Consider the following 20,108-nt stretch of genomic DNA (forward strand, 5'->3'; position numbering starts at 1 on the left):
TGGACTTGTATTTAAAAAGACTTGAACATTTGCAGCTGTGGTTGTTGTGAAATCCTCCGGTGCTGACTCATGCTCCAAACATTCCAGTCTGTATACCGTGACTCCTGATTACATCTGAAGAGAACAGATTAAACTAGGGCTGTTTGGTTAGAACAGCTATAGATTCTTCCTATCTTTCAAGGCTGTCATTATGTTGCACACGCAAAAGAAACTGAAGCATGCTAATACGTAGAAAGCAGGTGTACATGTCGTAACATTTGTTTTTTCCCTTATTCACCAGGAAGTGAAACTCTTAATATTCTTTAGATTCTTGAGTAGCAGCATATTTAATCTTTTATCATTCACCGAAGCGGTTTACTATGCACAGTTGGCAAGATATGTGGCCTTGTCAGTTTTGCCATGAAAGTGAATCGCTTCTTTTTACCTGGCTAAATCACAACTTATGCTGAACACATGACCTGCTCCTGTCCAGAGGTCTTTACAACAAAACCGGCTTCTGGCTTATCCAGGTAACTTTTTCTGTACTAATGTGGTTCACTTCTTGTAAATTTATAAGAAGTGATTTATATCACTTGTAAATCACCATGGTAATTTAAGATGTGAACGTAATCTGCTCCAGAGCAGGTTTGGTTCCAGATTAGAGATCAAGAGACATGACATCACCACCTGCATGTTTGTTAACCCTGAAATGATGGAAACATGGGGTGTGTTCCATGCACATGCAGTACCTCTCTCCTATTCCTCGGTAAGAGAATTGCTAAGGACTTAGGAAATGAGAAGAGCTATTTGCTGAGAATTGGAACAGCCCAACACTTGTCTCTCCAGATGTCCACCGTATTGAAACTACAGAAGATGGACTATCTTACTTTGCTATAATGTGTTCTAAACCCGGTGTGTTATGGAGGTCATGAAAAGCCTGTGAAAAATATCTTCATTACAAAGGCTGGCGTTCTAAAGAAGCAACATTTACTAATGTCTGCAGTTGCATGAAACCATCTTTTGATCTTAAAAAGCTGCTGGAATTACTAAAGAGGCTCAGAGTCAGTTTGTGACTGACAGTTGTGAACAGGACTATCTTTGCGGCTTGCTTAATGGGATATGGATTTGTAAACTTTTCACTTCCAGGAGGAGACTTTAATACAGTGGTATGAAAAAGTTTGGGCACCCCTGATAATCTTCACGATTTTCCTTCAGAAATCATTGGTTCTTTGCATCAGCAATTTCATTTAAATACATCATATAGCAGACGACCACAATGATATTTGACAAGTGAAATCAAGTTTTTAGGATTTACAGAAAGTGTGCAATAATTACCACTGTAACTGAGTCACATACAATTTGTACGAAATCTGACGCCACAGGGGAAAAAAATCAGGTTTTATGCCTGTTGTTTTACACGACAGTAAATAATGTTTGCGCTCTTCTGCATATGTGATAGGTTAGCTGTTCCACACAAATTTCAGATTTATAGAGTGGAAGAGATTGTAATGATGCAGCTCTCCTTTGGATAAATCCTGAGCTTCACCTCACAGCTCACTGATCATTCAGTGAGCTAGTTTAAGTCATTGTACTGTTTATAAGGTTGGGCAAACCTGCAGTCAGCTGAGACTGAAGAAGTCACCTGGGTGATGACGAAATGTTTCTCCTACTGAAAACATCCAGATGAACAGAATCAACTTTTTGGGATTTACTTACCTGGATGATTGAGCATGCATCAAGACATGTGAAACCATGTATGCGTCACAGTTAATGTTAAGCTACACAGCATTTACCCTACACAAGTGGAGGTACACAAACTACATTACAGACATTTTATAACCCTACATTTAGAGAGTACAATTAGTGAATGCAAAAAAAGTGGGAGGAGCATAGGATGATGTGGCTCGGCTTGCCACAATGCTTCTCTAACTACAGCGATCTTATCTTTATCTTATCTCAACTGGACTACTGTAATTCTCTATATGTAGGTGTTAGCCAGTCTTGTCTAGCACGGCTCCAGCTGCTCCAGAATGCTGCAGCTCGTTTCCTGACACGTTCAAAGAGACACGAGCATATTTCCCCGATGCTCGTCTCACTTCACTGGCTCCCAGTCCGCTTTAAAATTAAATACAAAATTTTGTTGATGACTTATAAAGCGCTGAACGGTCAGGCTCCAGAATATCTGTCTGGCTTACTGCAGCCATATATGCCCCCTAGAGCTCTAAGATCAAGTCATCTCTCGCTCTTGGCCACTTCTAAGTCGAGGCTGGTTCACAGAGGTGACCGGGCATTTGCGGTTGTGGCGCCGAAAATGTGGAATGATTTACCTGTCCACATTAGAAAGGCCCCAACCGTCAGTCTTTTCAAATCCCATCTTAAAACACATTTTTACTCATTGGCTATCAACACCGCATGAGAGTTACCCATCTATCCACCTAGCCATCTGTTACCAGGTATTTGTTACTGATGTTATTTGTTTCTGTGTAATTTTTGTTTTTTTGTTTTATCTTTGTACAGCACTTTGGTCAACATTTTGGTGTTATTAAATGTGCTATATAAATAAAGTTAAAAAAAAAAACAGCGATGAAATAAAAGGAAGGTGTACCCAAACAGAGGCTAACCAGGAGTCTTCACACCTCTCCTGCACCTTTCTGTCAGCTTTGTGACAGCAGCACTCAGTAAATCAGCTTAAATTTAACTTCCATTCCACTTCCAGCAGCCAGCGTATGTTCATTCACAGGCACGGGTACTGGTGACCTTGAGCGAGACAGTGAACCCTTACTGCTCATCATTGTAACAGCTCTAATGCTAAGTAAGTTTGTCTTTAATCCATAAAACAATAGCAGCCGAGAGTCAAAATATTTGTTTATAGTTCTGGATGCATGTCCAAGTCTTCTGCACAGGAGCCAAGGTGCAGAGAGTGTAATAAGAGTTCTATGTTTTCTTAGTTTAGTTGTGGAGATTTAGATCATTTACATAAATTTATGAATATTCCAACAGATTTGTGAAAATGTTTAAATAAAACTAAAGGACATTTTAAATTACTATACATTATTTTAAAATTGTTGAACATAACTCTAAATGTCTTGATTTAGTTTAAGTTTTCATTTTGGCTTAAACCAGGAAGGTATCTACCATGAAGTCAGTCCAGACTCCATATAAAAGATAGACTTCAGCATATGATAAAATTCACATCATTGGTTACATTATAAATAAATAAATAAATGGCCAATGACAGTTGTTATGAAGGGGAAATAAGCTACAGAGACCAAAACGTTTGTACAGTGTCATATACATTTATTTGCTTGATATGGACATTTAAACATGCCATCTATGGACATTGACTCGCCTTTGGAGACAGCCTCCAGTCCCCATTTAAGGGACATTTGTGTTATCTGAATATCCAGGGGCATACTCTTCATATAAAACTTCATATAAAACGCGGATGTAGCCACCCATTGCTTTTTACGACACCTCAATTTGAAGCTTCAACTGACAGGCTACAGTTTTGGGCCTTTCTTTTCCGACACGGACGTTGTTGTTCAGTCCAGGCATGACACTCAAGTTGACTTTTTTCTTTTTTTAGGTCTTATCTAACTTGATAGAAAAAAACAACAACAACTTTTTCAAGTTCTACCACGCAGCTGGTAGAGCTTGAAATTTTTTTTTTTAAATTGGAAGTTTAAAAACTTAAACTTCCTTCATGAAAGTTTAAAAAAAAAATTATCTTAGGACAAATAAATACATGGTATATGAGGCTACTTTTTTCAAGGATATAATAATAATAACAGTAATATTAATAATAATAATGTCATCAACATTATTTTTAAGTAATTAAGTATCCTAAGTTTGTTAAAAAAAAATCAAACAAATCAAGTAAAAATCATGACAGTTTAGTTAATACTAATCCCATGGTCAGATGGATTGGTGCTGCGGCTGCAGTGATGCGGACGCTGTACCGATCTGTTGTGGTGAAGAGAGAGCTGAGTGTGAAAGCAAAGCTCTCACTTTCACAGTCGATCTACGTCCCTACCCTCACCAATTGTCACGAGCTGTGGCAGTGACCGAAAGAATGAGATCGTGGATACAAGTGGCAGAAATGAGCTTCCTCTGAAGGGTGGCTGGCCTCTCCCTTAGAGATAGGGTGAGAAGTTTGGCCATCCCGGAGGGGCTCAGAGTAGAGCCGCTGCTCCTCCACATTGAAAGGAGCCAGTTGAGGTGGTTCAGGCATCTGACAAGGATGCCTCCTGGGCCCCTCCTGGATGAGGTGTTCCAGGCAAGTCCCACCACGAAGAGGCCCAGGACACGCTGGAGAGATTATATCTCTCGGCTGACCTGGGAATGCCTTAGTGTTGAACCGGACAAGCTGGAGGAGGTGGCCGGGGAGAGGGAGGTCTGGGCTTCTCTGCTTGGGCTGCTGCCCCCACGACCCGGCTCCAGATAGGTGGGTAGGTGGGTGAATGGATGGATGAATGGTTCGTCCCATGGTAACAAACTCACTGGTAAACGTGTTTCTAGCAGTATATCATTACATGGTTTGTAATCACATTTTTAGTTTAAAAAAATTAATAAAATAAAATAAAATAGAGCTAAAATGACAAGCCTGAATTATTTAATAAAAAAATCTGTATTTATTTGTATTTTTAAGTGTGTTTTAAGCCAATATTAAAACATGCAAGATTTATTTAAAAACAAATTACTGATTAATGTTATTATTGCCCATGGTAAATAAAAAGTGCTAAGAAATAATAGTTCTATTGTTATTTTCTTACAGAGAATGTTAAAGGGTTAATGCGGCTACCATGGTTCTACGGGTCTAAATTTGCACACCAAGTGTGCTCTTCATACCCAGATCAGACCTCAGGAAGGTTTGTATATTTTCAAACTGCCAACTTGATCCTCTACAACAGCGGTCCCCAACCTTTTTTGCGCCACGGACTGGTTTATGGCTGACAATATTTTCGCGGACCGGCCTTTAAGGTGTCGCGGATAAATACAACAAAATAAAACTAGTACCGGTACCGAAAAAAAGAAGATTTATTCATAACACACGTGAAAAGACCCAGGAAAACCGAGTTAACGATAAAAACGATAATAAAATAACGCTGAAAACCGATAAAAACCCTGAAAACCATACATTTCACACCTGAGCCTCAACTCTCGCGGCCCGGTACCAAACGACTCACGGACCGGTACCGGTCCGAGGCCCGGGGGTTGGGGACCGCTGCTCTACAACACTGAATTGTCTTCTGTTTCCAGGACTGCTTTCAGACCAGCACATGCGGCACTGCAAAAAGAGTGCCAGCTGCAGTGGTTCCCACTATAACATATATCATTTCTTAAATGTACAAATGATAGTTTGGTTCTGAATGAAAGAAAACCTATAGTGCTTGATGAAAAATAATATGCAATCCATGTGTGTTTACTGAAAAGGAAATTGTGGGCTGTGAATGCTTTGATCTCACAATCAGATTGGACTATCCACTTCAGTGAGATGGGTAATGGCCATACAAAGGTTGGAGCGATGCAAAAGACTCATGCAGGCTACTCAAACCGTTCCTGGATCAAACCAAGAATCAATCAAAAATAACCTTTATGCCCATCTCTGGTGAAAAGTGAGCTTACAATTATTTTTTAAATAGAAATGAAAGGTCAGATCTTGCTGTTCTCCAAGTGAGAGTCAATGTGTTTGATGAGGGCATCATCAGGGTAACTGGTCGGGAAGGTCAGCTGGCACAGAGGGCAGCTCCGAGCAGCATTCTCTTCCGATTCCATCCATAACTGTGGAGATAAGGAAGAAAAAAAAGAATAGGTGTCAAATTGCTTAACCATCAATAATGGTAAATCCCAACAAGCTAATCACCTGAAATTACACATGGGCTCTGCAGTTGCATCCATCAGAGCTAAATGATGAGCAGAAACTTGATGATTTTATGAAAACCCTATTGCAAAACATAATAGGATATTCATTTTAATTAACTTTTTATGCACCAGTTTGTGCTAAAAAAAAAAAAAAAAAAAAAAGCCTTCATAAAGCTTCAATCAAAGAGAACACAAGTCCTTTAGCACAGTTTCTTGATGATGGAAAACTGTGATGTGATGAAGTAGGAAAGCTTCTTTTAGCTTGGATTATTAATTGTTTACATCAAGTGTCACAGTTAGCCAGTGAGACTTTTTAGAATAGCTTTAGAATAGATGATTTATCCCAAAAGAGCAGCTCACTCTCAGACTGTAGGCTTAATCTCTAAAAGTATAAGTCGGTAGAAGAGTCTCAGCAATCAAGCTCCTCTCCTGTAGAGCCACCAAAAGATACACAACCTATTTAAAATTGCTCTTAAAACGTTCCTTTTTGATAAAGCTTATAGTTTCCTGTAGGAAACTATAAGCATAATGCACTGTGCATTTCTTCTGCGCTGACCTCTTTTCACTCCCATTTGTTTTATATGCCGCTACTGCACATCAGCCTTCTCTTTCACATAGTTGAACTTTATTTGTCAAAATAATGTGCAGCATAACATATTTTTGCATGCACCAAGCAAAATTTAGTTTGATGAAACTTATGTGACATATTAAACATTTAGTAAGTAGAATAAATATGGAGCATGAATAAAATTTGTGTCATATTTGGGAAAGTTCTCCTTCTCTTGCCCTTCCTTGCTCTCCCTTCTCGTCTCCATCGCCCAACAATTTTGCAGCCACCATCACCATGCTGGTAATCCTTGCAGGGCATGATCTGAATGTTGTTTGATCTCTAATATAGGCGAGTCTTTCCCTTGTCAAATTTAGTACCTTGAGGTGACTGTTGTTGTGAATTGGTGCAACAGTAGGGGAAATAATTATTTGATCAGCTGTTGAAATTTGTTTGTTAAATTAATAAGTTTGCACACTTACAAAGAAATAGTCTATAATTGTTATGGTAGCTTCCTTTTAATAGAGAAAGACAGAATATCAAAGATCTGCCCCTCCCTGAGCCTTGTTCTGCTGGAGGTTTCTTCCTGTTAAAAGGGAGCTTTTCCTTCCCACTGGCACCAAAGTGCTTGCTCGTAGGGGGATCATATGTTTTCTACACCTACTGTGTACGAGTTCTCTGTTGTCAGACACCCTTAGCACCTATGAATCTAGAACCTGTCTGATCTGGCCCATATTTCCCTTCTGTCCTCGTACTAAGGTTAAAGTGTAACTATACTGCCTATACTACATGCAAAGAAGGCTAGAAGTAGCACTAATGGGTCTTATATGCCCACTACTAGTATTGCACCACCAGTGCTACACACACATCTTAAGAGAGATTATGGAACACTCCTTTTTACTTAGTCTTTAAATTCTTTAGGTTTCTTGGGTGTCACTTGGCAACCCAAAGCTTTACCTTGAGAAGAAAATGACACCTCACAAATTTAGAAGATCTTCAATCAGCCTAAAAAAATAGTTTGTTGCTCTAAAAATAGAAACCCCTCCTGAAAGCTAGAACATCTTACTATTCATCACTGATTCAAGAAAATAAAAATAAAAAAGTCTAAGTTTTTCTTCGGCACGGTAGCCAAGCTGACAAAAAGTCAGAGGTCTATTGAGCCAAGCATTCCGTTAATCTTATCTAGCAATGACTTCATGATTTTCTTCACAAATAAAATTAGATTCATTGGATAAAAATGATTCCCTTCATGATGTCCAGCCTTTTTAAATATCATTGATATTTTTTTAGACTTGTTTTCTCAGAATGATCTTTCTGAGTTAACTTCAGGAATTACTAGCAGACCAATTCTTACAAGACTTCTCAAAGAAGTCCCACCGTTAGTTAATGCTTCCTCGAATGTGATCAGCTCATCTCTAATAATTGGTTACCTACCACAAATCTTTAAGGTAGCAATAATTAAACTATTACTTAAAAAGCTATCACCTGACCCAGCTATCTCAACTAATTATAGCCCAATGTCCAAGCTCTTTTTATCTTAAAAATACTTGAAACATTAGTTGTAAAGGATTTACCTGATCACCTGCAGAGAAATGGTTTATTTTAAGAGTTTCGGTCAGATTTCAGAATTCAGTACAGAGACAGTTAGTGCAGTTTACAAATGATCTTATGGCCATCGACAGCGGACTGATCTCATTTGCTTGACTCTGTTCGTTTACTGTGACAATCTTAGAAATATGGTATCTAACCACATGCTTACTCTGGATGGCATTACCTTGGCCTCCAGGTACTGTGAGCTGACTAAGACATATCCTTCGGAAGGACTGAAGGACTGCTTTCTTCCATTTGTGCAATATCTCTAAAAATAGAAACATCTGTCTCAGAGTGACGCTGAAAAACTAGTTCATGCATTTTTTACTTGTAGGCTGGACTACTGTAATTTATTATTATCAGGATGTCCTAAAACAGTCATTCTCAAACTGTGCGTCCCAGCAGTGGTACGTCTCAAAGACTTTTTTCAAGATTAAATAATTATTTAAAATGTTAAAAACATTAAACATTCTTTACTGCAAGATCACAAAAATTGAGTTTAAACTAAGTTTTGTCTTTTTTGAAAAAGGCATATTCCTTTTTAAATCAGCCAGTAGGCAAGCTCACTAGGCCGGCCTAACAAGTAGCTAAAAGGGTTGACAAACTAAGTCATCATGGCAAGTGGAGGAATGAAAAATAACGGTTCAAAAGCATTCAAAAGCAATCCTGGCTACAAACAGGAAGTATCAGAAGGAGAACTGTACTGAATATTTTGACCAGCACAGCAGAAACTTTGGACTTTTGGATACAGCTGTGCAGGGAATACCCTGCACTTTCACACAAAGCGGTGTGCTTTCTGCTTCCATTTGCGACCACGTATCTACACAAAATACAGAAGCAGATTGGATCTGAATCAAACCTGAGGCTGAAGCTGACCTCAACTGACCAAGACATCACAGAACTGTGTTTACAGAGCCATGCACATTCCTCTCATTAGGTATGTAGGCTAAGTTGCAAATAGCCAATGTGTTAATGCAGAGCAGTTAATAGCCTCACTGAGTGTTTCAGTGCAGTACATTTGTTATTTTTGTCACTTGACAGGTTTTTCAGTCAAGTGCAGTTATGGCTGTTTATGGCAGTTAAATAATTAACATCCATATAAGAAATAAAATTATCTCGTATAAACAGTATATGTTGTTATATAGGCCTATCTCATTGTTTTTTTCCCCCTCTCTATGTATTTTGTCTTTTCCACACACGTATTCACACTCCAATGAGCACATCGGAAGTAACTCAAGCTTCAGTATCTTGCCCAAGGATACTTTGGCATGCCAAATGGAGCAACAGAGGATCAAACCACCAGCCTTCCGATTGGCAGATGATCTGCGCTATTTCCCGAGCCACAGTCATCCCATTAATTAAAAAACTTAATTTAATGGAACTGAAGCTTTCGGCAAGCTAATCTCAACAAGCTGATAACAGTTATATGATTTTAGAAGAGCAAACATAATCAAAAGAAGTAAAGCGATGATGTTTGGACACTAACAAAGTCACAAGACTGTCACCAGAACTAATCCCCTGTGTTTAATGTGATGACATTCAGTGCCTTATTTAGCCGCTTGTGAGCAAACCAAAATGTAATTCATGAATGGGGTGGCTATTTACTTGCTTCAACATTTAGAACAATATAATGAAAATATTCAACATTGCCAAAGAGTCGATGTCACAGATATTTATCAGAAATGGTGCATATCTGTGACATTAAATTTTTGAGAAGATACTACTAATTACTAATCTTTTGCAGAGCTTCAAATTACGTTGGGAATTTTTCACATGCAAAGTTTGATTTTTCTGCCTTCCTCGTCAGCTCTGTGCAGTGTTGCAGAGTGGAAAGCTGTTTTTAGGATGCTTCTGAAATGACACAGTTGGTGAAGTTTGAATCACTGTAGGCTGCCTGTCCAGGGTCTATCCTGACTCTTGCACTAGACAGCTGAGGTAGGCCACCAGCTTCCTGCAACCCTGAACTGAATAAGAGCAAGAAGATAGATGGCTGAATGGATGGATCATTGTCTTGAATGGGCACAATCTGCTCCATTGGTTGCATCAGAACCAGAGCTTGGTAAAGTTTGTGTTAACCAGAGAATCTATTCTAACATCTAACAAAACCTCATGAAGAAAGCCCATCTATGCCCAAGCAGGAGAACTGGAAATACAAGTTGCTAACTTATTTCAGGGTTTAAACATTACTTTCTGCTGTATTACAGAATCTTAAGAGTCTTAAGAGTTTGTGCAAGTGTCTGTGAGTGTTTTTCTTTTTTACCAAGTTTAAAATAATATTTCAGTGTCTCATCTTTACTGCACAAACTAAACAGGTAGATTTATTTCCCTGTGGCATCAGCTAAAAGGAATACAGGAATGTCTTTTTAAAGCAACTTACATTTTTTCCCCATACACCAATTATACAAACATAATCTTCAGCACGTTAAACAAATCAAAATAACAGAGGTAACAGAGGCAATCCGGTAGAAGGTTCTGCATCATCCGGGCAAGGACAGAGAGACTCAAGAGGAGCTTCTATCCCCAAGCCATCCGGGCCCTAAACCAACCGCCCCCTCCCAACACACACACACACACACACACACACACACACACACACACACACACACACACACTCTACTGTGCTACTACTGCACATTCACCTAATGTATATACTATATATAATGTTGTTCCTCTCCCCCACCCCCTTTTGCACAAGTCGAGGAGCGTGTCAGGTTACATTTCCCTGTGTGTTATACTTGTATAACTATGCATGTGACGAATAAAGAACCTTGAACCTTGAACCAGCAGTGAGCCTGTTGCCCATAAAGTCTGCACGAAATCTGTTAATAGCTTCATATAATCCCCAATATTGTTTTCTACTCACATTAATAGATGGCCATGACTGAGCATGCTCAGTGTTCACGTAGGGAGGCAGATGGCATGAGAGCATGGTAGGGCCCTCCAGGGCTGAGAAAGAGGGATGGTGGGGCTGTTTCCTTGGAGACTGGAAAGAGGAGTGAAGGGGCTGTTCCCTAGGTGACGATGAACCAATCCCAACAGCACCAAGAGTATGAGGCAGGCTGGCAGCAGGTGATGGATATGTACATACGTCCTGTAAATTTACATAGAACACAACCCCACACATCTTCAATATGAACTCTAACTCTAGAGGAAAATCAGTAAACATCAGAATCATTATCATCACCTCTTCATCATCTGAAGATTGAGGTGGTGTTACCAGTGGCGTGGGCTCAGTTGGTTCGTCAGTGTGACAGAAGTGGTGAACCTTCATGAGAAGAAAAGTAGGGTTAAAGTAGATACTGTAGTTTGGCAGAATAGTAGTCATTTTTGATTTAACTATCATGTTACATCAAAAATGACTAAATGATTATCAGAGTGAGTACTTTTCTCTGACAATCCACTAGCCAAAGGCAGCTTAGAAACTAATCCACTATTTACTAAGTTGAACAAACAACCAGCTCCTAGCAAAACACAGACTCCATTAGCTAGCTGCTACATTGTGCATCAAGCCATTTGTCTGCATTACCAAGAATGTTAGTGCTAGCAAACACTAGCAATAAGTCAGCGAGTTTTATCTAGTGAAGGAATATGGAATATGGCCATCAGTGGAAGACTACTAAGAAGCCCACTACATCTAAAATATCAAGGGTAACCAAAAAGAGAAAATATGGCACTAAAATACCTCATCTTGATTTGTCTAACTCAGCATGCTCAAGATTCATAAAATCTTCAAATAAACTATGGACTATGGACTGGCAATGGCCAGAGCACCCAGCACTAGGGATGGGTATCGTTTAGGTTTTATCCGATACCAGTACCAAACCGGTACTTTTGAAATGGTGCCGGTGCTTAAAGAATGGAGAACACAAACTTTGTCCAAAAACCTCTCATGTTCAGCTGTTTTTTTGTAAAAAGATAACAATGTTAGCCTTTTCTGCAGCTATAGGGCATATATGGTATCACTCTTGGCTGGAAGCAGTGCTTAATCAATGGAAAAAACACAAACTTTGTCCAAAAACCTCTCATGTTTAGCTGTTTTCCACTTTTTCTTTGGTCATTTTAGCCTTTTTGGCCAGGGTGAAGGAAGTATCTGCCATCAAACAAGAAGACAGCCGCATGTAACTACGATGGTGTTTGCTAGTTCACCTTACATGCATTAATGTAATAATGTGGTTAGCGTACTCAACGTTAATTACACACGAACAACATTAAGCTACTCACGCAGAGGAGAACGGCTGCTGCTGCCATCATCATCCTCATCATTTCTGCTACGCTGACAGGTCTAGGGGCCAGGACTCTACTCTTCGGGTTCTTGGGGGATGTTGCTAACTCCGGGTCCGATAACAGGCACCACACCCGCAGTAGATGTGCTCGGTGTGAGGTCTCGCAGCAAGCTATCAAATACGGTGCATTTCTTGGCATTTAAAAAAAACGCTATGCGTCGCCAGGTGTTTCATCAGATTCGAGGAGTTACCTCCTTTGCACAGTATCAGCTTAAAGCACTTGTTGCAGGCTGCTGAGTTTGCATCTTTTGCTGTGAAGTACAGCCAGACTTTTGACCGCTTGGCCTTGGGCATTTTTAATCTGTAGCTCTGCTCTAAAAGAATGTACGTACCTGGGCCCGCCTACTACGCTTGCAAAGGTAAAATGATTGGCTAGAATCCAAAGTGTATGACATCTCAGTAAAAAAAAAGCACCGAAATAAAGCACTGAAATGTGCGCTACTTTTCGGTCTGGTTACTACCGTTTATGTCAGTATGGCACCGGATACCGGTACCCATCCCTACCCAGCACTCACTGCTAAAATGGGTTACCAACCGTCGTTTCATCATAATATCTGAAAAACAAGAACTAAGTGAATACAAGTTCTACTTCTCACCTCAGCAGCCACAGGAAAGTCCAGGTCGAGAACACAGTGACGAGGACTGTTGCTCAGGCCGCTGTCAGCACACCTTTCTATGCCCCTTCCTCCTCCTCTCTCCACTCCAGCTCCGTGAGCTGATGCTGGTCTGACCAAACCCACGAGTGAGGTACAGAGCTGACTTTTGGTTTGGCTGTAAGCCTGCATGTCCCCATGGACGTGCCTGGGTTTGGGAAGCGTAGATACTGGGTCCCTTAACAGGTGAACTGGGGGCTTTTGGTTGACTGATGTGTCAGATACCTTGGAAACGGGAGGCAAAGATCAGTACAAAATAAAATACATAAAAATATTTCACAATATAGTTGTCATTTTCATGTTCTACTAAAATGTGGAGCCTAACCTCTGAGTAACTTCGGCGACCCTGGAACTTAGCTCGTAGGCGGCTGCTAGTCTGCTGATGGGAATAGGAGGTGGGCCCTTCAGTTGAGGACATAGGAGATAGGGGAGTGGGGAGGAGTCTGTCAGGGGAGTGTGAGGCACGCTGGGAAGAGGTTGGGGAGAGATGCTGAGGAGCTGTGCAAGAGGGAGAGAAAGATGAATAAAGAAAGGAAATAACAGACCTGAGAACAACTTCTGCTTTGTCTAAACATAACACCAGTCATTACACAAAATTACACATTACTACATAGTTCTGAGTTTAAAGACTAGATGACTAGAGAGCGGCTAAGTGAGGAAGTAAGGCTGGAGGTGGAGATTTAGTGTAATTTCATGTTGCTGTAAGTTAGTGTAATGGTGATTGCTAAAGTAGGCTGGTGAAGATAGAAAAATGTTACATGTAGAAATTCTTGTACATAGGACACACAAGAGAGAATATTTCATTTTTACAGAGTCCATTTACATTGCACTTCTAGCAACAAGAGAGCATATACATATACCAATGGAAGAGTACCAAATCGTATTACTTTGCTGACATACACTGATTTAGCCTACCTTGATATGTGCAGATAGATATGAACTAAAATCATAGTTTTGCTTGGTTCTTGATTACCTTCATTTATCCTTATTACCTTTCTTTTCAATTTCATTACTGTATTTTCAAGCTTTTTGTTAAATGTGTAAGAACTGTGAAGACTATCAGCAAGCAAAATCAATAGCTAACTTAGTGGCTGTAGGGTTTGTCCCATAGATAGTTCACTTAAGTTTACTGTGGGTGCTGACATGTGTCCAACAAGTTACTGCAAAGCTTCCAATCAAGTAGAATCCAAGTAGAAGTTGCAGTGACCATGGTATGGTCATCTTTACAGATGACTGATTATACCTCCTGCAGTCTGATGTGACTCAGAGGATGTTTGAACTCTTCCATCATGACCCAACAACTTCACAGCTAACATGAGTTGCTATAAACTATCAGCTATCAACTAAGATGAAAGAAAGTAGATGTTTATTACTGTTTCACTGTAACACTTGAGCCTCGGTACAAAAACTGTTCCAGTAAGTGGGTACAGTACATGCAATTAAAATGAAAAACTTTCAAGCTGGTAGAGACTTTTAGCATATCTACAGGACAAGTCTCTCTGACAAATATTCTACCATAAAATCCACAAATTAGTCACTCTTTCAGGTTACTTACCAGGCTCCTGTGAGACATGCTGCAGAAGGTCACTCTGCTTTGCAGCCAGACAGCGAACATGACCCAGCTCCTCTGTGAGCTCCGTGTAAGCTAATGCCAGGTTAACCCTGGAGCACACACACACAGACACATTCATACACACCCATAAGACAATGAACTATAAACTTCTATTTAAATATTCTTTGTAATTAGACTTACTGTTCATCGCCAGCTTTCTTTATCCATTCTACGTCACAGTGTTCACAGTGAGAAGACAGGTCCTGTGGCTGACACAGACACACAAGGATATGTGGTTAGAACTACCAAGCACTGAAGGAAAACACGAGATGTGACTGAAAATGATAAATGTTTATAAATTAATATTATTATAAATTAATATTTGGGAGTATGTAAAATAAATCTTAAAGTCTATGCATGGGCTAAATGATTGAAAACCTTTAGTCTGGACTATCCTCAGTATCCTCCTTTTATCCACAGTCCTAACAATTTCTGAAGATTTATTCATTTATTTTAATTGAAGGGTTTTTGGTTTTTTTACCACTATAACTCTGAAAGCCTGCAGCAAGTGGCAGTCTAGGACTGTAATTTGTTTGTTGAATTTGTTGAAAAATAACCTGACATATAATTGACAATAGCTGCAGCTTTTAAGCTTTAACATTAAAGCATGGCTGCATGGCAGCACACTTAGACATGGCTGCCTAAGTGTGCTTTGTTGAACCCACAGCAGTTGTGAGGTCACAATGTCCTGCAGTCCATCTATACTCGATCATGGCCAGGTAAGAATTTAAAGCAATTGAGAGGTACCTGTCTTTGTGCTTCCCGCAGCTTTGCTACCTCGTGCTGCAGCCTCTGGACCTCAGCCCTCATTGCCTTCTCTCTCTGAAAAGCCCCCTCAGCCTGGTTCTGCGCACCCTCCAGCTCAGCCTCCAGCTGCTGCACCTTCAGGTCCAAAAGGGCATCCAGACTGCAGGAGCTCTGCAGTGTCGGCCCTGAACCATCTGAAAAAAAAAAAAATGAAAATGAAAAAAAGAAATGACAGCTTCACATATATCTCCCTGCTCTGGATTTCGCACTGTAACCCAGTTTGAGCAGCGTTAGCAAGGAAATGCTGTTCGGCAGGAAGCCACAGGGGGTGCTGGACATCATTAAAGAAAGCTGGGAGGAAGGTCCAAGCTCAGGTAAGAATGAAATTCAATATGTTCTGGACCTAAAAGCAAAGCTACACACACTGGGGAGGTTATCATGGGAAAATTTGCTCTAGACCGAGGAACATCAGCAGCACCTAAGATAATTTTTGCTGGGAGATAAATTGCTTGTATTGCTCCCTTCATCCAGCTCACCAAGTGGCAAAGGCTATTCTTGGTCACACGACAAGTGTTACCAACACATTGACTATGAAGTGGTGCTGTTGGAGCGGAGTGGAGCCACACAGATCTAACCCTAAACCTCCTTAAAGGATGGAGAGAGATTCAGACTACCACAAGGTGAATGAGTTTGATGCTTATCCCATGGTCTGGCTCGAAAAGCTTCTGGACTGGTTAGATCCTTCTCACTTTGACCAAGGGCTAATGGCAGATTCCCTTTTCTCCAGACTCTAAGGGGGGAAAAAACAGCTTTATCCACTCCGTAAGGATTTTACCAGTTCGTCACAGTTCCTTTCGGCTTGTTTGGAGCCTCAGCTGCTTTCCAGTGCTGGGTGTTGCTTCCGTGTGCTGCATATGCTGCCATCTACTTGCCATCTATTATCCATAGTGACACCTGGGGGTTGAATATACAGCGGGTGAGATCCTGGAGTCCCTGAGGTGGGCAGGGTTCACAGTCAACCCAAAGCAGTGGGATGGAGGGAGGTAAAGTATCTGGGATACCACTTGGAAGGCTGGCACGTGCACCCTTAAATGGACAAAACAGCAACCATCACATCATGCCCGTGTCCCAAAACCAAAAAGGAGATGAAGCGGTACTTAGGGCTGACTTGTTATTACTGCAGGCTCTTTTAAACTTTGCTTAGCTGACCAGCCCCTGACCTCACCCGAAAGTGTGTCCCAGAACTTTGTGGGTGGTCAACTCTGTTCACTGTTACCTCCATCCTGAGGTAACTGAGAACCTTCACAGACATACCTCCTTCTTATTCAACCTCTGTCCGGATCATGCCCTAGAGCAAATGTTCCATTGCAAGAAAGGATTCCTTTCTTGAATTATGACTTTGAAAATCCAACTATGATGAGCAGGTGTACCTAGACCACAGTAGAGACCAGCTCTGCCCTGAAGGGAGGAGAAAAGTAAAACCTGTCCTCGAAGGTTAGAAAAAACAGGTCTCAGACTGCCTGAACATCCACACTATGACAGACAGATCATGGATGCTTGGCAGCACTACTAGGGTGTTTCACTAACACATGGAAGAACAATCCTAATCATGAAGGATCCTCAAAAGGGTCCAGTACCATCAAACCTGCTAATTACCTGCATCTCCACAACATAGAAGCTCTACTAAGGCATAGCAACCAAGCTGAATAGGCCCATGAGTAAACACATGAGCGCGGAGTGCATACTAGAGGGCCATCGCCCTCCGATAGTGGAGAAGACCAGACAGCATTGCTTGGATTGACTACAAGACAGACTATGACCCAATGCCACACACACTGTACAAGGCTAATAGTGCTCTATAGCATTCATCAGGAATGGCCCGCACTGCTGTTGGTACAGAAGAATAGCGGGAATAGAATATGTAAAGCAATGAATTTGTGAATCTGTTTTATTTTAAATAAAAAAATCCTGAACTATATCTATGACCGTTACAAACAGTATAGTTTCTACTTGCACTTTATGGATTAGGATATTTCTCCTACTGCTACCATAGATATTTATTTAAGCAGATGTGCCCCTGATATATAAAGAACCCACCTCTCAGTATGTCTAGACTGGCATGGAGTTGAGACTTATGTAAGTCTTTGCTGTGCAGCTCAGTGCTGAGTTTCTGCAGGGAACTATCTCTCTGCCTGAGAGCTGATTCGAGGATGCGGATCCTGTCCACGTGCTGCTCCACTAGAGTTGTCTGTCTCATACAAATAGAAACACAGCAAATTGCAACTGAAACCCAATCTGCTAGGAAATACCTCAGCACAAAATGCGTTTAACAGTAAAAACACATTATTATGTTTGTATGTATTTACCATTTTGTCTAAGTCTCTCTGGACATTGCTTTTCTCCAGGTGAATCTTCTCGTAAGCTTGGATGACTTCTTCCAGTCTCTCTTCTCTCTCTTTGCTCTTTTGGAGCTGAGAAAAATTATTTCTAACAATTTCAATTAATTCCCGAATGAAATACAGTATACTGCAGGTATCTAAATTTCAGGAAGATATGTTGTGATATAATTTTACATTTTAAAAGGAGAAAAGGTTCTTTCATTAAAGGCCCCCTAGTTATTGAGACATTTGTCATGGCTCAAATGTGTGTTATTGCTTTGCTGTTCCAAGAGGTAACCCCTAGGACTTTTTTTTAGCATTTTTTTTTTTCAGTCTGAGGATGTGAAGTATGTCAATGAGGGCATGATAGTTAATCTAATCTGAAAATGAGAGACTTCCAGAACAGTTAATGTAATATTTCTCTTAAACTCCTTGAATTAGAGCTTCACTGTGCAAGTACAGTGCTTGTGGTCCTGACTGCTATGCAACATCATAACAGGACAGTCCTGCATATGTCTCATCACTGTTTTGCCTGATACTCGGCTGTGTGTTCACTATTTGTCAGATTACAAAAAATCCAAACAAGGCTGACAGAGAAAACCCCCCAACATGATTCACATAAGAGACTTGATTCAAATAGTGCAGAGTGGAACATGTTTGTACTGGATGGGGAGAATGGAATTGCAGATGCAGGTACACACTTTTAACTGGTGTCATATAAAAGGACTAAGACAACCCACTCATAGAAGTTGAAGAGTACTGCATGTTAATTTTTACCTCCTGAGTGAGGGAGTTGATCCTTTGTTGTAGGTTAGTGGTCTGTGACTGGATAGTGCTGGTGTCTTTGATGATGGGCTCACAGGAACAACACAGTATTGTCTCCTCTCCAAACTCAGTAATCATAGGGAACTGGGGGGCAGGGCACAAACAAAGCATTCCCAACACAGAAATGTTACTGTATGCTGTTTTGTGTATGTGTCTAGGATGTGTGGATATGTGTGTGTGCCTGCTGCTCTCCACCTTGACTTCGTAGTGTTCGAGTTTCCTTTTAATGCTACTGTTCTCCCTCTCCAGAGTGGCTAGTCGCACTTTGATGTCATGGTAGGCAGCAGCCAGGGCCAATCCAGACGGCGGATACATGTCTTCTGGCAGACGACTGGGTGACCAGCGGATGCCATGCGCAACCACATCATCTCTGAGGCCCTCTCCTCCTCCCAGCAGCCCCAGCTCTCCTCTGCTGAACAGATCCATCATCAGTGAGCTACAAGGGGAAGAGACAGAATGGGGGAGAATTGTAGAAATTGTAGAATTGTAGAAATTCTTCGCTCTGTTAAGTTACAATAAACTGATCCGTAAGGCCAGTAATGTTGTGGGGATGGAGCTGGACTCCCTTAAGGTGGTGTTGGAGAGGCGGATGTTGTCCAAGATAAAGACAATGTTGGATAATACCTCCCACCCACTCCACGACATGCTGGTCAGTCACAGGAGCACGTTCAGTGAGAGACTGAGATTACCAAAAAGCACCACTGAACGACACAGGAAATGATTCCTGCCGGTGTCCATCTCCCTGTACAACTCCTCCACTTAACACACTGTATACTGCAATAGCTACACCCTTTTTGCACATGCTGTTCTTTCTTATTCAGCTATTTATCAATAAGTGACTCAGAGTGACCTATTATATATATATTATATTTTATATATATATATATACATATAATATATTTTATATATATATATTTATATATATATATATATATATATATATATATATATATATATACATATATATATATATATATATATGCATGGGTTTCTGGGTCGTTGACCCAGTATTTTTAGTTCATGTTCACTGTTTATCTCCTGCCTGTTCTCACTTCCTGTTTTTCCCATGTCAGCTTGTGTCATTAGTCAGATTATGTTCAGCCCTGTACTCACCCGTTTCCAATCATTGTCATCATTCAGCCTGTGTATTTAAGCTCCTGGGTTTCACCAGTTCTTTGTCGTGTCATTGATGTTCGTGTGATGTTATGTTGTCGTCCCGTTAGTGTTCTCTCAGTTCAGTCAGCCATTCAGTTGTCCAGCCAGTCAGTGTCCGTTCACCCTCTGTTCATCCACTCCTTATAATAAACCTTCACCAGTCTTCACCTACTTGCGAGTCCTGCGTTTGGGTTCCTTCTTCCTCGCCTCCACACAAAACCTGACAGATGTTGTTTTACCCCTTTTAGGGATCCTCTTTGATAGTTATTGTTCTGTCCTGTGTTGAACAGTGTGAATGAGTACATACTGTTAGCAGACTTTTTATTTGTACTGCAATCCATGGATTGCTATTAACTTCTTCATTCAGTAGGTGTGGGATAATGTCTGCTCCTGGCGCTCTCCAACTCTTCATGCTGTTGTTGGATACCTTCCTTTGTGATGTTGATCTCTTGGAGGTTGCTTTTTTCCTACTCTTAG

General features: G+C 40.7%; 1 protein-coding gene across 1 annotated transcript; it reads right to left on the reverse strand.

The window, feature by feature from the left end:
• Positions 1-5,631: 5,631 nt before the first annotated feature.
• On the reverse strand, positions 5,632-18,905 carry LOC116328206 (TANK-binding kinase 1-binding protein 1-like). Its single transcript, XM_039600642.1, has 12 exons — positions 18,672-18,905; positions 18,429-18,560; positions 17,640-17,744; positions 17,371-17,521; positions 15,274-15,467; positions 14,668-14,735; positions 14,470-14,576; positions 13,240-13,412; positions 12,858-13,139; positions 11,163-11,243; positions 10,842-11,069; positions 5,632-5,760 (listed from the first exon to the last, which is right to left on the reverse strand). Exons 1-12 carry the CDS (start codon positions 18,903-18,905, stop codon positions 5,632-5,634), a joined length of 1,884 nt encoding a protein of 627 aa, XP_039456576.1.
• Positions 18,906-20,108: the final 1,203 nt, after the last annotated feature.

Source organism: Oreochromis aureus, linkage group 3 (genome assembly GCF_013358895.1).
Source record: "Oreochromis aureus strain Israel breed Guangdong linkage group 3, ZZ_aureus, whole genome shotgun sequence".
NCBI classification, from domain to species: domain Eukaryota; kingdom Metazoa; phylum Chordata; class Actinopteri; order Cichliformes; family Cichlidae; genus Oreochromis; species Oreochromis aureus.

Excerpts from the sequence above, each read along its gene's own strand:
- LOC116328206 (XM_039600642.1), bottom strand. The coding sequence starts at position 18,905 with ATGATGGATCTGTTCAGCAGAGGAGAGCTGGGGCTGCTGGGAGGAGGA. Across the intron at positions 17,522-17,639 it reads AGAGAGACTTAGACAAAATG|ACAACTCTAGTGGAGCAGCA; the intron begins GTAAATACATAC and ends TGTATGAGACAG. Across the intron at positions 15,468-17,370 it reads CAGTCTAGACATACTGAGAG|ATGGTTCAGGGCCGACACTG; the intron begins GTGGGTTCTTTA and ends TTTTTTTTTCAG.